We start from the raw sequence: 19,941 nt of genomic DNA on the forward strand, positions 1-19,941 counted from the left end.
ATACTCTTTAATTTTCGCTTAAAAAACAATGCCACTAATATTAATATTATAATAGCCAAGAAAATAGCAAATATCACATTTTGATTAAAATTAAAGGAATTGAAAAAATAGAATTCACTATCCTAAAAATGATTGTGCTAAATAACTCTGAACTTTACATTTGGCAACGGGATCATTTTGTCTTTTAGTCTTAAGTTATTGTTAAAAAATATAATTATGTTAAAGCCCGATAATCACCTCAATCAAAAAAGCTACTAAATGAAAATCTATATTATATTTGTTTCATAACATTTTCTATATGTCATTTTCGATTGAGGTGAGTATCAAGCGTAAGCCTGCAATTCCAAAAATTAAAATTAGTTTTATGGGTTTGATATACAATTTTTTTTTTAAATGATCTATGAATTGAATATTCCCAAAACACCTTCATAGCAGGCAATAACCGATCATCGCGACTGAAAAGTGATCTGAATTTAATTAGGCAAGCCCATCCGCCTAAGGTAATATTTTTCGTATCAAATCAAGCACACACAACCAGCTCTCAAGTTCGCGGAATTGAATAAATTGAGCTTCGTGATTGACAACCGCGCGTGATTAAAATGTAACGATTGACAGAAAAGCTGCCGATGTCAGCAGAAGAAGATTGTGGACTGCTTTTTGCCAAATGGATCTCACAAGGTTGCAGCTTCAGTTGTTATGGTGATTATAATTTAATGAAAGGACAAGGTCGCTCTTACAGAAACTTAAAACGGGGCTTGTAAGATACTCGAGCACTTTATAGTACTTTAATTGCGATAACAAATGATGTTAATAAACTGGAAATTCTGCTTTACTTTCTGTTTAAATTACTTCATATTATTGCAGTAATAAAGGATAAAAGGCCTTAAAGGACAGATAGCTTAAAAATAACGTTCAAACCCAATCGAATTTTAACCACCATCTAAACCAATAAATGTTTCTTAGCAATTGCTTAGAAGATACTCCAATAAGATAAAACACAATATATATTATATATAAGCTTTGAAAATAAATCGTTTTAAATATTGTTTTAATAACAGTTAAATCTAACCGTATAATATTTATTTATTTATTGAAGTAAAGATTTTTAAAAATTGGGTGAGCCTAAAAAATAGTGTAATGTTTTGTAAAGCTTAAGTTTTATACATATTTATGTTCGTATGTATTTAAATTAAGTATCTTTTAGATTCCTTTCTTATTAGACTTCAGTATTATTCTCGGCATGGCGCGATTTGGTATTTTTCACCAGACTCACGACGGTCATACTGTGCGATAGCTGGTTTGTTTATAGTTATTTAGCGGTTTATTTCTCGTTAATTGTAGTTATATCTAACAATAATGGAGGTGGAGTTCAGCAAGGAGAACTTTCTGCTGCCGGAGGTGAAGTACGAGTGTGAGTACATCATCGATTTGAAAAGGGAACCACCTGTTGCTAAGTATTTCATCATATTGTTTTGCAGACCTGGATCACACGGCGGATGTTCAGTGAGTAAGACAACAACAAGGGCGCTGGGTGACCATGTGGAGTAGGGTGGTTCGATATCTACAAACATGAAATCGGAAAATCTTATAAGCGAAATTCTTATTAGCTTGGTTGCCTTCCAATTGGAGAAATACCTTTTATTTTTAGTGATTTTACGTATACGAACAATTATTTAATTTTATTTTTAAAGCCAGTTTAGTTGTTTTCGTTCCAAAATGAGTTATACACTAATAAATTAGAAAGCTGTTTCATACACAGATACTGATACTACCACAGAGATCAATATCTGCTGAGAAATTCACTGCGAATTTATTATTTTCCACTCTTAAGAACTTACAGTCTCGAAAGTCAATTCATAAAGATAAATATGTCGTGAAAGTTTACAGTTTACCATTTAAAAATGTGAGTAAAGTGTTGCTTTTTCGCAGAGCGTCAATTCAGCGTAGGTTTCTTATAACGTCAAAATAAATTTGTACATTTCTTATCGCTAAAGTAATTTCTGTGGCACCCCTGCATATTATATTATATTATTTGCGCTTTCATGTTCGTTACGGGGGGCTTGCAACACAAATTTTGTTCTACGATAAATTTCAAATTGATCGAATCAATTATTTTTAAAAGCTATAGGCTTTCGAAATTCTTCCCCTCTGGCCATTTACCCTGGGGCATAGTTTTTCGTTCATACCTTTGTCTATAAGACCAATTGTTACTGCCCTCACTGTTGCTGAACATATATGTTTGTACCTTGATCAGTGTAAAAAGGCTTGCCGATCGCGTAACTATGTATATCCTATAGCTGACATGAACCTTTGGGGAAACAAATACAATGTTGATGTTTTTTGAAATATGTATTAAACGTTATTACGTTCGTTAAGATTTTGTATTTATACTGTGTCTATTTAAATTCGTCTAATCGGCTTTCCGAAGTTACCTTATGTATTTGACTCAATCGTGCGTCAACAATACCCTAAAGATTAGAGCATAAACCGTGTTAGCTAAAAATATTGTTCGAAATATTTAAAGAAATTTATTAAAACAGTATTGGTTTTCAGCCTTAAAAACCCAAACACCTTAAGAACGACTGCACTAGCCATGAATCCCCAAAAGAAATATATATACAAGCGTATCAGCTATTTGGGCCCTAAAATTACGATAGTCAGAGGCTTATATCTTCTTAAAGGTTTTTGTTTAATATTAGAAGTTATAAAAGTATTCCTTACCATGCTAATATGTAAGTTTTTGGCCTAACATCAATTGATCTTGTCAACCGTGCTGAAAATCATGTGTATTCTCTACCATTTAACAGAATTCACGGCTGGGGGACGAGTCTGAAAGAGGCGTTCGAACAGTGCGGAGTGGCCATGTTTGGATACATGACAGAACTGGACTACGTGTCCGTGGAGCAGTGCTTTGAAATTGAAGCGCAGGGCGACGACCTGGAGGGACTACTCTTCCACTTTCTCGACGAGCTGCTCTTCCTGTTCTCCGCCGAACCGAATCTGGTATGCAAAAAGCTGGAGATAACCAAGTTCGATATGGAAACCTTCGAGATCTCCTGCCGTTGTTACGGGGAACCCTTCGAGCTGGGAAAACATCCGCAGGGCACCGAGGTGAAGGCAATCACGTACTCGGCCATGCAGATCGTTCAGGACCCGGAGGCCAGCAACTACGAGGTGTTTGTGATAATTGACATTTGATCCAGCAACGATCGCCGGGAATTAAATGTGACTGTTCTGTTTCAACCCCTTTGCCTGTCTCCATTAATCATAAGTGAAATGCCGAAAAAAACGATATAAAAATTGCTGCATAAGCCCGAAAAATTTGCAGTCTCTCGTGCTGCGACTGCATCCCTTGTCGATGAGGATGACTTATCAAAAAACCACTCGATTGTGCGGCTGCAAATGCAATTAGGACTGGCTCCCTTCTCACCGGTATGATTTCAGACACAACCAAGATTTACCCTTTTGCCTCTGGATTTTTTGTGTACTATTCTCTTTTTTTTGCACACGGCTTTGTGAATTGGCAACGTGTTGAATTCCCAGACAAGCGCCGAATTTGTTGTCCTTTCCCAGACCGCAGTTCAATGCACTTTTCATTTGGACAACCTTCAGGAGTTGCTAGAATCTTGTGATTAATTATGGGTTTTTAGATAAAAACTAGTTTTTAATGAGCTTTTGAAAGCCATTTGCAGTGCAGTAATTAAAAGAGTAAGGTAATAGGGCTAGGAATTAATTGCTACATTTATTTAAAATGTACATATTTATTAAAATCCAAGTTACTTAGCCACATACCGGATAAAAAACTGCCCAAAAATTTAATAATCATTTTCAAATAATTTCGATCAGTTGTGTTATTATAATCCTTTAATTTTTTATTTAAAATAAAGTATAAATATGAAGTTGTATAGTAAGCACTCGCATGCTAACAGTTAATATTTATGGTTTACATAATATTGCAGTATATTTTTTATACATATGTAGATATACAAAAATAAGTCCCTATTTAATTAGTTGGTTTTTTATAAAGCATTCCTAGTTAACGTAATACCGATTAAGAACAAAGGAAAAGCAGAATAGAAGTTTCGAAAACAATGGTAAGCAATTTTTGTTTTAAACGTTATAAATGTTCTTCAAAATGCGCGCAAACTTTTAAAATTTTGTAGAAAATCAGTATTTTTAGATAGACCAGGAATATTTAGTAGATCTTAAGCGACGCCAGCTGGCAACCCTGCCCGATTTGTTTTGAAACAGCTGACCGCACCGTCAAAACGCAAAGGTAAACAACAAAAAAAACATTTGCCGGGCAACGTCGGCGAACATATGGGAATGTGTGGGGGTGTGCGTGCGTGCCAGTCAGTCTGCCCGTCTGTGTGAGCAGCGAGAGATTTCCTTGGAATATCGGGCGAAAGGCGAATTGGAAAATATGTGTTTTTACAGCTGATTGATATTGAAAAAGCAACGCTGCGACACGAAGTACGAGGCGAAAGAGCGTGCAAAAGAACAAACAAAGTATTAGAGGCAATCACTCACACACTCAAGTAGCCAGTTGCTCGCTTTTTGCTTATAGCTTTTTAAAGTGCTTCGAAATGAAAGTGGCTTAAAACCTGGAAAACGTTTATACCTACAAGACAAATAACGGTTATTCTATGGTGATTTCGGACCTCAAGTGGGTGGCCCAAACGTCATCGAACACCGCACTTCGCCCCCTCCCTGCTGTTGTTTGTTGTTGTGCTTGCTGTTGCTTTTCAATTCGCCCCGTCGCTCTCCATCTCTGTCGCTCGCTCTCGCCGTCTCGCCGCACCGCTCATTCTTTCTGCAGCCACCAATTGTCAAGAGTGTTAAGAGAAGAGGAAGCAGCAGCCCGTGAGCACATTGTGCGGTAGTTGTTGCCGTTTTACACCCAGAAATCGGGCCGATATCGAACTGAAAGCCCTACCAATCGACAGGTGACGTTACTACCTGTAATTTGCGATCAAAAACTTACAGCTAACCCAAGGGGAACCGAGTGAAAAACGTGGCGGAAAAATCCATACGAAGGCGGAATGGAAAAAATGTGGTATGTAGGTAGTACTAGAAGTAGAGAATGTGACATGTGTGTGCGCCAGAGTGTGTGTACGGTTGACTGTGTGTGCGGGGTGCTGCGCTGGGCATTTTCTTATAAAGGGGAGCCCACAAATAAGAAAATGAAAACCAACTGTTTTTTGGGCGTGCGCCCCCAACTGCCGGCTAGAAAATATACCGATGAATAAAAAACTGCATGCCGGTCCAGCTGACACAGCAGCTGTGGCAAGAGGAAGACTGAAAGGAGGGGTGGTGAAACATCTTGGTGAAAATGGCAAAAAAAAAAAAGGGGGAGGGGGCTATGATAATGCGCACTTTATATAATTGCAGCTACCTGTGAGCCCTCTCTAGTGGTATGCGTTTCTATCTGTGTCTGTGTGGGTGGGTGGCTAACGGTTAACGGATTCCTGTCAAATTTCAATTCATGGGATTTTAGCACTGACGTCACTCCAATTTCATTTGCAATCTTTCCAATTTTATTTATCTCAAGTGTAAAGTCGAGCTTCAGGCTCAGTAACTCGCTCATGTACAGTGGTCACCCACCCGGAAGAAAACTACACTTATTTGACTGTCCTAAGTTCAGTTTTAAAGTAAGGATAAAATATTATTTACATATATTATGCAAAAAAAAATTCCTCGACTTGATTGATTATTCACTGATAACAAACACAAGGCTCTCCCAATATGCAAACTTCAAAAACTGTTGTTCATCTTTACTATCCTTAAATATTGCCAAAATAAAAGATGATATACGGGGGTGTCCCAGAAAATTCTGGGGAAACTTGTATTGAAGCTTACGTTCCTTTTTTCCGAATTTCGAGCGGAAATATTTCTGTGACACCCCCGATATTAACTTATCAAAGCTCATTTCCCTATACCAATATTTAAACAAAACAGAACTGTCCAAATTGTCAGTATAATGGCGATTAATCACACAAATTGTATGACTAATCGATTTCTTTTACCTTGTATTATGAAATATTGCTTATTAATCGCAGATTAGTACTTACTTTGTGGTTATGAAACCGCAAAGTAACAGTGCCTTAAAGTTTATTTTAAAAATCAGATCGAAATATATGTAAATTACAAAATCCAGTTTTTTTAAGATCCCGATTTATATGTCACTACTGAGTTTCCACTTCTGAGAGACCACTGTACTTTTTATATTTATTCGCTAGCGTGTTGCATGTGCGGGAATTGATGTTAGCCCCCGAGGAATCGAAATCTTTGATTAGATTATAATTTGGAGCAGTAAAGCTCAGCGAAACGTTGCCAGATTGCCCATAAGGGATGCTGTGACTTTGCACGTGATCAGCTCAGATTGGAGCGGAGACTGTTGCAAAGGGTGTGGCTCTGTAGTAATTGCAGTAATTGTGATAGAAACACGACCATCTAGAAATAGGCGCATGATGGCTGCACGATCTTATCGGCGTATCAATTAACCCAGATATGGGAACACGGAACTTGTTTCGCGGGTGATAAGACTGCGTTGCCAAACTTTCCCCGATAAAGCCGGGCGTAGGAATCACCGGAATTCCCGGGAAGAATTGCAATCGTCTTGGGTCAGCTTTTGGCGACGTCATAGTTTGATGACCTCCAGACGCTCACACACCCAAATGCCCACCAATACACGGGCAATTATGCACGTCCGTGTACCCATGCTCCAAAAGGGGCAATGGCGGCCGTCGAAGACGACGCTGTCTCATGGCTTTTTGCTCCATCTCCATGTATTGGGCGACGTATTTCTCGAGTCTGCAGTTTTTATTTTTTCTTTACCCATTTTTTTTTTATTTTTGTATTTGGTTACTTTGATTTCGCTTGGCCTTCGGGCGCAGTCTTGGTCTCTTGGTCGGGTCTTTTGTGAACCAGTTGCTCTAAGCGCCTCTGTTACCTGTTCGCCCCTGTTTGGTATACACATCGTTTTGTGCTGCCTTAGTTTGTACCAAATTCGATATATCATTACGGAAGCAGTGATTTGTACATTCCGTTTTGTTTTCCCCATGTCGCCAAAGAAAGTTCCAATCTTTTCCATTAATGCAATTGCCGCACTGCTTTGATTTCAGCTCGTTCTTTTATCTGTTGCTTCGGCGATAAGGCCTTCAAAACTTGGGAAATTGAGGTCATTCTTAGTTATATTTTATTACATGGAAGAATGGTTTTTATTGGAGCTTAATGTTTATGTCTTTGCAATGATCCAAGTTCACGACATTGCTTAGTATAGTATATGCATTTTGTACTTTGCTTAAAAATAGTTATTATGATCCATATCTGAAGATCATGTCTTGTGTTTGGTCAAAGCAATATCATTTAATAATATAACTATCCATATTTAATCTAATACTATATCTAACAAAGATTTTGAGTTCTGGTTTCGGAAATATGACGATGGGCCAAAATCACCTTCATAAACTCTATAAATCTGGGAAAATCGTACTTAACTTATCAATACTTTGAACGTATTCCCAGTTAACCATTGATAAGCATAAATAAACCATAAAAATCTATTAATATATCACGGACATCAGTTCCTGACTTTTGGACCGTCTGGCAACGCCGACGCAAAGCTCATCAAGTGGCTTATACAATCTCCCAAAAAAAATATCACGCACACTTGCTTCGACATCAAATAAAATTGGCGCACTTGCTCCAAGCAATATATACACAGATTTTGGGACAGGCTAATACTTTTCATAATATATTAAACACTTGAATTTCATTTTTTTTTTTATTGTGGACTGGCCACTTTGGGTCATCGCTTGCCCGTCGATCGTATCGTGTTTGTTTTTATCATGTGCTGCCTTTTTTATATTTTCGAGTGACTGTGTGTGTATTAAGTTGTTGTTGCACTTTTATAACAGACAAAAAGGGGGGCCACATGAGGAGGCATGTCTCCATGCCAGAAACACACGCTCGCACACTCGCTGGCATAAAATACTTAAGAGAAACGAGTTAAAAGCGATTTCATTAATATGTTTTTGTTGCCGATTCCCTACGCTTGATGTGTTGTTAGTGTGCTGGCCGCTGCTGTGGCTGGTGGTTTTTTATTATTTTTTAATCTCTGCCCTTGCCTTCTGATACCCTTTGCTTTAATTAGACTGCGAAACGGTTAATGTTTTTTGGACATTTGTTGCTTATGAAATTACAAAGAGTAATTCAAATTGTTAATTGTTTACCAATCAGACCTTCAAATGATAATAATTGATCTTTTAAAACTACTACTACTACTAAGATAGATAGAAAAATAGATAGATCCATAAAAAAATCTTTAATAAATCTGTTACGAGTAAATAAATTATAAGATATAGGATGATAATAGTTAATCTCTCTGACTAGGGTCATAATTCAAAAGTTCCAATAGTTAGGATCTTACGTTTTTTAATGAGTAGACGTTTTGAAATCATTTAGAAGAAAATTACGAAATTATTTTGTTTTCTATAATATTGGTATGTATATTACCATAAATTCAGCTTTAATGAATATATTCAAGATTAATGAACATTAAAAAGAGTATTTAGTTGCAATTTGGAAATTAAACAGGTACCAGAACCAGTCATCGTGTCAAAAAAGATAACATTAAATTGAATATAACATACAAGTTTCAATAAATTTTGTTGTTATCTATAATTTAAGAAAACTTTAAAGGGTATTAAAACCATTCTTTATCTTCATGAGTGAAATCTTTACATATACATTTATATAAAAGATATTCGTATCCCCTTTGGACAGAAGTGTATTAAGATTCGTCATTGCTGACTAGCTGCTAAATTTTTTAATCTTTCTCATTTTGTTGTTGATTTTTTTGTCAGTGTTGTTGGCTGGTTTCTGTTGGGCTTTTGGTTTGCCTGGCTATTTTTAAAAATATTGCGCGAAAGCAACAAAAAAGTAAAATTAAAAAGCGAAGCGCACAGAAAAGAAAAGACGAGGCAACGCGAAGTCGGCGCAGTGGCATCAGCAATTGTTGTTGCTGCTGTTACTGTTGATGTTGCTGTTGCTATTGCTGTGGCTGCTGCTGCTGCGTTGGCCGCATAAAAAATGTGGAATATGGAATTTCTCTGCGAGGCCCCACATTTACCCACACGTGCGCACAAGAATCACACACAGATACGCAATCCGAGTCGCGACTTTTGTGGCTTTTTGTGCGTGCAAATTGGAGCAAGAAGGGGAGAAAAGAGAAAGGGGCAGAGGGTGTGCGATGACTGTGGATAACAAAGATTCAGATACTCTTTTGGTGATCTATTGCATCACATTAATAAAAATACATATTTGAAAGTGATATATACTTTGAAATGTTTTTCTAATTTTATGGGACAAGAAATTCCTGCTTATCAATATAGCATGCGAAATATATATATATATTTTTATATATTTATAAAGTAAAGATTCAGCTACTCTTTTACTGATATATTATTACATCATATTAATATAATAATACATTTTTAAAAGTCAAGTAATCCGTAATATTGTTATTATTTCATTTTATTTCATTGAACAAAAAATTCTTGCTTATCAATATAGTTTTCAATTTATATATTTTTTGCTTAACATTTTTATATTTCTAACTATAAATACAGAAAATATTTCAAGAGCAAAAAAAAGATGGAAGGAAAAAACAAATTTAAAGAATTCGGAGAAACAAAATTTGAATTTGTTTTAGAACTGACATTGATATACTGATACAAGGGTGGTCAAAAGTATTTTCACAAAAAAAAAGTTAAATATGTTCATAATTTGAACTTACATCTTGTTAACTTTGGCATCAATGGAAAGGTAATTTAAATGCCGTTTGAATGATAAAATACATTTCTTAACACATTCAGTACTTATTGAAAAGGACGAATTTGTGTGAAAATGTCCTTTTTGAACTTTTTTCCTCGACTTGAAAACTTAAATTTTTTAATGCAAAAAGTTTCTTCAAACAAAAATAATAGTAACTGCAAAAAGAATTTTTCAAAAATAATTTTGCTTATATTTTTTATGATTTTTTGAAAATGCTTAGAAACATGCATTTTGGCCATATTTTTCTCTTTTTCATACAAATTTTTTCCGACAGTGTCACCTTTAAAAAATCATAAAAAATATAAGCAAAATGATTTTTGAAAAATTCTTTTTGCAGTTACTATTATTTTTGTTTGAAGAAACTTTTTGCATCAAAAAATTTAAGTTTTCAAGTCGAGGAAAAAAGTTCAAAAAGGACATTTTCACACAAATTCGTCCTTTTCAATAAGTACTGAATGTGTTAAGAAATGTATTTTATCATTCAAACGGCATTTAAATTACCTTTCCATTGATGCCAAAGTTAACAAGATGTAAGTTCAAATTATGAATATATTTAACTTTTTTTTTGTGAAAATACTTTTGACCACCCTTGTATATAATTTTTTTTTTGTTAAACTTGTATAGTAGGTACTCACAAATTACAAAAAAGGGAGTATTTCTGTTTCGGTTTATCGAAATTTTCAAGATTAATAGCTTAGTGCACTATAAATAGTTAGAAGTTTGAAATTACTTGAAAATGTGAGTTAAAAGGCATGGGAGTAGTAAAGTACCATAGCCCAGAGCATTACAATTATTATAATTACAAAATCAGCGTTCGGCAGCCTCCTATTAAACGGACATCGGGATTAGCTTTGCTCGATCTCTGCCGCAACACGTACAACGTACAACCAACCGCAGCTTTATTTCAAGCGACTCCTTGCAAGGGTATATTATTAAAAGTCTGTCCTGTTTTTGCATTGACTGCGTGATTCGGCTCCGCCTCCGTCCGCTCTAGCGTCATCGATTTCCTGCTGCATTTCGAGCACGGATGTTGCTCCATCCAGACGAACGGGGGAGGAGGGTGGTGTCCGTGTCCGCGTATGACAACTCATTTGTTGTTGGCCACTGGCTCGTTTTGTGGGTGACGTCGTCACCCAATGACAGCTACAAAAACGGCAACAGGAATAATCCATTCCCATTCTCAACTCCGGAACCAATTAGGTCACATTGGCGTCGTGGCAGCTTCTTCACTCTCCTCCAATTCGCATTTTTCACTCCCTTTTTGCAACACATTTCATTCGCTTGCCTCTTTCTCCTCAACTTTTTTTTATGTCGCAAAGCAACTTTGCACTTCATTGATAAAATGATTAATCGTTATGATTAATGTGCGGGGGTGTAGAGGAGAGAATAAACATAAATACACTGAAAAAACGAATAAACGAGCTGTATCTTAAGAAAGTTATATACAATTATACTCTTAGTAGGGAACAGTATTATACAAATTTAATGGGAATCAGTATCATCAGTTCGCGTTGAAATAGATCAATCTTTTAGTTTTTAAAATTAAAAGAATAAACATTTAACATTTCAAACTAACGTTTTACCCTCTGTAACATGCTTTTTTCCCAGTTTATGTGTGTCACCTAGACGGTGAAGCGTAAAAGCGGATGTTTAAACGATTTATAAGCAGACAAGACACCACATTCCCTTTTGGGGTCTAATGCGGAATTGATAACGAATTTTGGGTTCATCCGAGGTCGCTTTTGGGTGTGAACGATGTTGCGGGTAAAGTTATATTGTTGCGAAATGTTAGGAATTATGTGGGAAGGCAAGAAACAAATATTAACGAATTTAGAAGTTAAGAAGACAAGAAAAGTTTGCATAATAAATTTGAATAAGATGACATGTGAGAAAAGAGAAATTATCATAAAGAATATTTTTTAGAAAACGAAAATATTTAACAGCAATATACATAGAGGTTTCATTTTGGATTGAACGTCCATTTTAACCAAATAATAATTATAATGGTATCAGGGATAAAAATCATCAACTGATTTGTTAAGGACGCCTAATCTGCAGACTAAAGATTTCTTTCATTTATGCAATCATTTGTATAGATTACAGCTTCAGCCAATGATTTATAGTTGATCACCCAAGACTGAAATGTTCCCATGCTGCGACCCTCAAGCCTTACCACCCCAGACTAAAAAAAAAGGCTTACCCTAATCATAATTCCTGTCCAATATTTATATGACATGAAAAAATGCAACCCTAGATAATTACACAAAATTGATTTGATTTGATTATGCCATAAAGGAGAGTGATCGAGCAGCTGCCCTTGGAAATTTCCTGGTCTAATTGCCTAATGCATAAAGAATTATGCGGAAGGTAAAAGCATTTCACCCTAAGATCCAGAGAAATCACGATTATAAAAACAAGGAACCCAGACCGAGTGAAAGAAAAACTTTGTGAAAATCGATAACGAATGCAATTTATGGGACACGGGGCGATTCTCGAGATACAGCTGCATCACCCAGGACAAAGGAAGTGTGAGTGGAGGACCTCGGCCATTGAGACGATTGCGAAAGTCGCTGGGAGTGGTAGTCGTTCACTTTCTTCTGTCGAACGGGAAAGCCAGAATGGCAGCTGCCGAAGACAATGGCAAGGAAATTCAGAGGACATTTTGCATCATCTCCTGAATGAATAGGGAAGCGGACATGCATCTTTGGTCCTCCTTCTCAGCCTCAGCCTCCTCCTCCTCCTACTTTTCGTTTGCCTGTGGGATGATCTTTTATAATCCCCGGCATTCCGAGATCTCCGTGTACGTGCTCATAATTTATGCCCGGGCATCAGCCTCAATGGCACTCAGATACAGATACACACCTGCCCGGCTCTCCTGTATCTGTTCCTCTTCTAGGACAGCTGCGCTGCTTGATTTTGTTCGATTTGTTGTTTTATAATTAAGCGCCGTCTTCAAACTGTTAGGGCTCTCCGCACTCTAGGCCGTCTGTTAATTTGTTCCTTTTGTGTGGCTTAACAGGTGGTTTGGTGTACAGTTTGGCTAGAGGAAGCCTGTCTTTAGATTTGTAACTCAAACGATTTTACTAAAAGGGGTCTGAAATGCAATGTTCTTTGCAATATCCAAAGTATTCTAACATTTAGGTATCTTAAATGAACGGAATGCAAATGATACGTTAGATAGTAAACATGATTTTCCAGTTAAATAACTCTTGACAAGTTATTTCATTAAAAATTAACAAAGTCTTAAAAGAAATAATCTAAGAAGTTTATTTACAGTCAATAAGCTTTGGTATACTAAAATATTTGCAAATTTGTAGGACAACATTTAACGTCGGTTTAATTGTATGCACCTGATTTTGCTTCCCGGGACTATCACATGGCGCGTTGCCTATCCCATTCCAGTTTTCCTCCTGTTTTTGTCTTATACTAATTTATATTGCCTTGTTTCTGGTTGTTTATGGCCTCGGGCTTAAATCGACACACGTTTCGCATTGCCCGATTAGATTATATGGGCCGTATTATCCACACCCATATTGCATTGTATACTCCACATCCACGCAGAGGAATGCCAATCCATGTGCGATCGCACGCACAGTCGCGGCATCGGCCGGCTATATACATACCCCATCCTCAACCATATGCACATCATCGGCCATATCCTTTCCCTCACCTCCGACGCAGAAGTCGCAAAGTTCAAAGTCAAATGGCTATTTTTACTGCTGCGCTGTTGTTTTTGTTCTTCGTTATTTTAGTGTTCTTTTTGCCGGTTCCGTTCTTCTGGCTCTGAGGATCTCGTTTGATACTCTATCCTATGGAGCGGCATCTTTAAATTGGATAGATTTGGTTAAAAAAATAATAATAAAGACATGTTCTTAGGTTAAAAAAAAACAATTTCATAAAAAAATCTATTAATACATTTGTATTTGTATAGTTTAATTATACCATAGGACACCTCTATTATAGAATGTTCCTAAGAATTGTTTGACTATTAATCAGTAAGTGGTTCTATTCGATTCAAATTTGTATCTGTTGGGCAGTATTGTTTTTACAATACACAATAGATCTCGATTCCGATCTGTTTTTATATCGTATCAACATTATATAATACAAAACTGAAATCATTCTGTAAGCATTTTTAGAACATTTCTCTCCCACAGATTCTTAACTTATCCATCCCGAATTAGACTTTATGTGGAGTGTGTCAAAAGTTCGGGGCGGTCTTCTCGTATTCCCGTTTTAGTTTTTGTATATTTTTTTGCACTCTCCACCGCTGCTCCGTCCATTTGCTGCGCTTTATGTATTTAATTTGCCAGAGAGCCGTTGGCTCTCTTTTTTCGCTGCGGCTTCTTCTTGTTCAGCTACTCATCTACTTGCTCCACTCGTTGTCGCCGTTTGTCGTTTATCTACTTTGCTCTGTAATTGCGGTCTCGCCGCATTTTTGTATAATGGAATTTCGTCCGATACCCGTACTCCCCATACCTTCCCCATCCGACCCCAACTCCCTTCAAAGGTTGTTTACTCTGTGTGCGCTGTAATACAATTAACAATTTTTGTTCCTGGAAACGCAAACCGAAAGCTAAACCTACAGTCAAGCATCCCTAAGCCCAAATATTTATAAATTGTAAGCCGTAAACCTAAACAAAGAGTAAATCTTTTTTTTGTAGGTCTTAAAACTTGGAAACGTGTAGAACTTTAGAGTTTAATACCTACCTACCCTACTAACAAGCGGACAAAATACAAATTACAAAAACTTGAAGAGCTACTTAAAGTAGGCTTTGAACCCAGAACCTAAGTACTTTAGTTTTGCGGTGCGGACAAAAAAAAATCGAGCAATACAAAAATGTTTCAACAGGAGGTACCCAATTTGTTTTTTTTTTATGTTTATAAATGTGGAAAATATATTCTTAAGATTAGCGGCTACCCAACTGGCAGCTTAATCTAATCGGATTTTACAATAATAATACAATAATTAGTAAATAAGTAATTTTGTGATTTTTTTGATAATAATATTAAGGGTGGTAATGTTGCTAGGTCAAAATCCGGTTCGGTAGGTATTGGAGCTGGAACCCACTTTGGAAATTAGACTCTAAGCCTCTTCTAGCTAGTTGCAAAAAAAGTGTTGCATACACGGAGGCGAACTATTGAACTGATTATCATTTCCTAAAGAATTATCCCATTTAACAAAATCTTCGACACCAAAGCATTCAGTAATTTGTGGGCGTAAAAAATTGATAAAAATGCATGTTTCACATGTTATCAAAAACTATACGAATAGAAAAAAATATAATTTGATATTACCGAATATTTTAAATGTATTATGCATTTTTTAGAGAGTGCACTGTATTAAAGGTGTACCATAGTCTATTTTCCTATCTCTTCACTTTCTCACTCTACCTTTCGTTCAAAATCACTTTTGGTGTTCGGGTAATTAGTGTGATAGAAACAAGAATTAGAATTAGGGATACAAAGGGTGGGGGTGGGGCTTGGGAACGTCATCAGTCCGTATCGTGCAACAACAATTAAAAACACATTAGTTAGTGGCCCACTACACCCTTCTCTCCCCCTCTCTCTCTTCTTCCCACGATGTTTATGCTGTTTCGTTTGCTGATTAGAGCTAAGAAAAACATTATTTGCGGCATTTGCTGGTATATTAGGGGGCGGAAGAAGAAGAGCACAGCTTGCCACAAATATGTATGCAAAAATTTTCACAGAACTCGTTTCGCAAAGTGAAAGAGATGGGTAGAGGGGTGTGTGAGAGCGAGAGGGAGCAACACAAGAGGTTGAACAACATGCCACATCATTGTTGTTGCTTGCCCCACTTGGGGTCTCTTTCTATCTCTCTCTCTCCCTCTCTTTTTCCTCTGCACATGATTAGCGCTACAACAACAAAAAATACGAGAGGAAGAGGAAAAACGAATCGTTGCAAATGAAAATAAAATTTACAAATTCCATTCATGAAATTTTGCTGCGTCGACGTCAACGCCAAGCTCCACTTCACACAGACACACACAAACATAAATGGTGAGAGAGAGAGAGAGAGCGCGACAGGCTGAAGATGCAGACTGTGCCTCTTCTCCACCAGGCTCCATCGCGTTGTCCTGCTCTGCCTCTCTTTGCGTCTCGTTTCCTTTGCGTGTTCGTGTGAGGGCGCGGGTGCATTGGTCTGCGTGTGGCGCTCGCTCTACTCTGACACTAGTGTTGGTGTTGCCGGCTCTGCCATAATAATACCCTGTTCTCGTGGGGTATTCCAATTCCATACGTTCTGTACCTTTCCTTGCTTTAAATTTAGTTTAACGGAAATACAAACGACACTTGAACAACTCAACATTGGTTAATTTAACCGTATAATACCAATTTACACCTTTTTTAGAATTTAAATGTAAATGTATATATAATTTAATAAATTTGTATTATATTTTTTTTATATATTTATTTACAAGTATTTTAATTAAATCTATAACAATTTTTAGGAAAAGCATCCTTTAATTAGAAATTTATACATCTATATCAAAATTGTAGCCTACATTTGGGAGTTAGAGGGGTTCATTTAATAGGAAATTTAACGAAAGGGTCTTGAAATGGTAATTTATTTTAAAGTTGATATGATGATGCTTAAATGATAAATCAATACCAAAATTGATTGCTTTTATTATATTAAAAAAACTTATATTTCAATAAACCAAACAAATTTTTGTTAAACATTTAAAAAAAAAAAACATATTTTAGAATAAACATAATTTGGAAAAAAGGATGTTCTTTTTTTTGGCTATAGTACTTGGAATTAAGAATCTCATAAACTATTCCAATGACGTTTTTTAAATCTACTACAATCTCATGACAAAACAAATCTTTATTTTTATGAAACTTTTTCAGGGTATTTACTGGCGTATTTATGCAACCTTTGGGTTGCATTCCAATTCGTTGTTTTTGCTATTTGTCGCTCTCGCCGGATGCTTTGTTGTTGCAGCTGATGGGGCTGTTGTTTTTGTTGGCCGGCGGGCTTAGTGTCTGACCGTTTCATCTGCCGGCTTACTTCTTGCTGTGCCGCCCCCACTCCCCTCTGCCCCTCTCGCACTCCAGTTCGTCTGGTGGGGTCTGGAGAAGAAGACTGCGTCTGATTCTCTGATTCTTCATTCCGATTCTGGGTCTGGAGCTCTGGTGCTGCGTGAGTGCAACTTTGTTGTCGCCACCCCCTGCCACTCCCCACTTTACCGCCCCACCCCGCCCCCTCCTTAACCTCCTTTTTGTCGTCTGTCTGGGCAATTACAGGCGAAATACGTTGCGGTTGCAATTTTACACACATTTTTATGCGCTCTGGTTTATTATGCGGGTGATGCAGCGCACCCCCAACTTTCCGTAACTCCTTTATCCTCCCTTTTTTGCGGCAGCTCGTAATGTTCATCCGTTTCCTTTGGCCCGTTGAAAATGCAACTCATATGCTTTGTTATTTTTACACATTTTATGGCTACATTTGTGTGTACAAGATGGAGGAGGAGCAGGAGCAGCATTCAGACAGCATTCCACACAGAAAAGATACTCTAAAGTTTTTCAGGATTTTTCATTTTCTACGAAAATGGCTTGATAAATATATTAGTACAATATAAAAAAAAAGTTTTTTAATAGAGGATAATCTTAGTTTTAGAAAAACAGTAAATTATTGTAGTGATTTAAATGGCCTGCAAAGATACCGCATTATGTCATAGCTCACTTTTGAGGATTTTTCATTTTCTCCAAATTTGGCATTTTTGCGTTTTATATTATAAGACTTTGAATAAAGGATGACCTTAGTTTTCGAAAAACAATTAATTATTGTAGTGGCTTAAATGCTTTGCAAATACAGTGCATTGATTCATTCTTAAGTATTTTTAAAATTTAAAAAAAAAATGAATATACAGAATAATAAAAACAAAATTCAACTAATTAGAAAGATATCAAATCCGAACTTTTCTCTGTGCAGAAAACGTTGCAACGTCATCATCAGTCGCTTCATTTCTTGATGATATTGTTGTTGTCGCTCCTCGGCCGGCGTTTATTTATTACAAGAGAGGCGGCAGACGTGTCTGCCCCTCGAAGCCCCACCATCCCCTAGAAGCCCCAAGTTGCTCCTGCATTGGGCTCAATTTTCAAACGATTTCAATGGAATTCTCAATGTGAGTGCAAACGAAGGAGCTGAAGGATGGTGAGTGCTGGAGAAGGGCTGTGGCAAGGGGCAGGCAGATGAATGTCTAAAGAGCCAGACACGCATCTTCGTCTGCTCCTTGCATCCGTACACAGAACAAAAAACATTAGATTAAGTCTAAAGTTGTATGCTTTAATTGAGTAGGGTCCCTATACTTCTACATTTATAAGGGTCAGTGCTTAAAATATCAAAATTGATTCCAAAGCAAGCATATCCGTACATTTTGACATCCAAAACTTTTTATTCGGAAGACTTTTATGTTGGGATGGATTTTGTTGGCAAAGCGTCAGAGTTAAAAAAAAACTTAAAAATAAATACATCCTAATTTACTTTGTATTATCAGAATTCCTTATAAAGCTTATTAACATTTCGAATTTTTTTATGTTTAGAAAAAAGGGTATGTGATACTTATAAAATAAAACCATAAAACGCAATCAAACCATATTTTGATTAAACATGACAAACACAGCATATTTTAAGCGTTACAATTGCAGTTTGAAATGAATGTTATGAAAAAATGTCTTTATTATTTTCACTGTGCGCTGCTGTTTGCTTAACACCATCAGCAACAACAACCACTTTATGGGACAACCTCCTGCAAGGCGGCGCATAATTTGCTGAAGCCTTTTTCTATAGGGATATATGGATTTGGAAAATCGTTGTCTTACCCGGGAATACATTAATATAAATGAGAGATTTGAACCTTTTCAATTTTTAATGAATAAATATTTAATTTATTTTGAAAGCATAACTAAATTTTTGTAAACATTATTCAAGTAATATGTTGGTGATACATACGTGAAAAGAATGTGAATTAATGGCACTTCGTGATGGAAAAAATACAAAACTTCACTCTTAACTTAACTTAATATCTTCAATAAATTGTTGTAGAAATATTCATAATTTTCTTACTTTCTATTATATAATAAATATATTATTCAACTCTTTAAAAATTTATTAAAACAAGAAGGTTTAAATAAATAGCTTCGCTGTACATTTCAAAAATTTTAAAATTGTCAGCGAATATTATTGGTCAAAAAAGGTATCCATGTTTCGAATCCCCCTCTCGAACGATATAATTTCCCCTTCCCCAGTATTTTACATTTTTATATATCTTTTTTACTGTTTTGTTTTGTTGTTGTTTTGAATGTAGCCGCCGATGGCGGTGGTCCCCCTTTCCCTTTCCTGGTTAAAATCCTCGGCCCCTGAGTCTCGGCCCTCTTGTCTTGAATGCTGGTTGTTATTGTAGCCGGTTGTTGTTGTGGGATGTTGTTTACGTTTTTGTGATGCCCTTTTGGAGTTGGCCGCCCAACAGCAAAAACATCAACAAAAACAACACCGGCAGCAGCAGCAACAGCATTCAAAGTTGGCGAATGTTATCGGACAAACTGGTTGCGCGATTGGTTACCTTTTATTATATGGCGATTTATTGGTTCTGTGTGTGCACTATATGCAAACCATTCAGTTTGGGTCTTAGATAAGGACACTCCCGTCGTCCTAACCTAACATTTGCTGCCTGTTTCGAGCTTGGCTTCTTTTTCTGGCTTATCCTGCGTCTCATCTTTTGGGTTCCACTCAAGTTTATTGCGGTTTCTGCTTTTCCACTGTCTCTTCTTCCTTATTTTCCTTTTTTTTACAGCTATTGTTGCATTTGTCGCATTTCTGTGGTTTTTTGGGTGATATATATAAAGCTGGGTCTTAAATACCCTTCCTAATTTTATGGAAAATATAGATTTTTATAAATCTGAAAATGAGAGGTACAACACTGCGTATGAGTAATATGTAAAATCTAAGAAAAAGCACTCGCCATTTTTAAAACATAATTAAGTAGTAGGTTTGGTTAGAACTTTAATCGTTTCATAAGCGTATTAACATATTCGACGATCCACAACTCTTTTGTGAATTCCTTTTTTCCCAAGCAGGAC

General features: G+C 36.6%; 2 protein-coding genes across 2 annotated transcripts in view; both read left to right on the top strand.

Moving 5' to 3' along the window:
* The first annotated feature begins 1,256 nt into the window (after nucleotides 1-1,256).
* On the top strand, nucleotides 1,257-3,243 carry LOC119560112 (protein archease-like). The gene is made up of 3 exons (XM_037873461.1): nucleotides 1,257-1,411; nucleotides 1,479-1,503; nucleotides 2,808-3,243. Exons 1-3 carry the CDS (start codon nucleotides 1,357-1,359, stop codon nucleotides 3,196-3,198), a joined length of 471 nt encoding a protein of 156 aa, XP_037729389.1. The 5' UTR covers nucleotides 1,257-1,356; the 3' UTR covers nucleotides 3,199-3,243.
* A 1,151-nt stretch (nucleotides 3,244-4,394) lies between these two features.
* The window catches only part of LOC119559878 (transcription factor E2f1), a 46,609-nt gene continuing 31,062 nt past the window's right edge, over nucleotides 4,395-19,941 (top strand). Inside the window, exon 1 of the mRNA XM_037873012.1 lies at nucleotides 4,395-5,056. The gene's annotated coding sequence lies outside the window, so the exon portion shown is untranslated. The remainder of the gene's footprint in view (nucleotides 5,057-19,941) is intronic.

This window comes from Drosophila subpulchrella, unplaced genomic scaffold (assembly GCF_014743375.2).
Source record: "Drosophila subpulchrella strain 33 F10 #4 breed RU33 unplaced genomic scaffold, RU_Dsub_v1.1 Primary Assembly Seq354, whole genome shotgun sequence".
Lineage (NCBI taxonomy): Eukaryota > Metazoa > Arthropoda > Insecta > Diptera > Drosophilidae > Drosophila > Drosophila subpulchrella.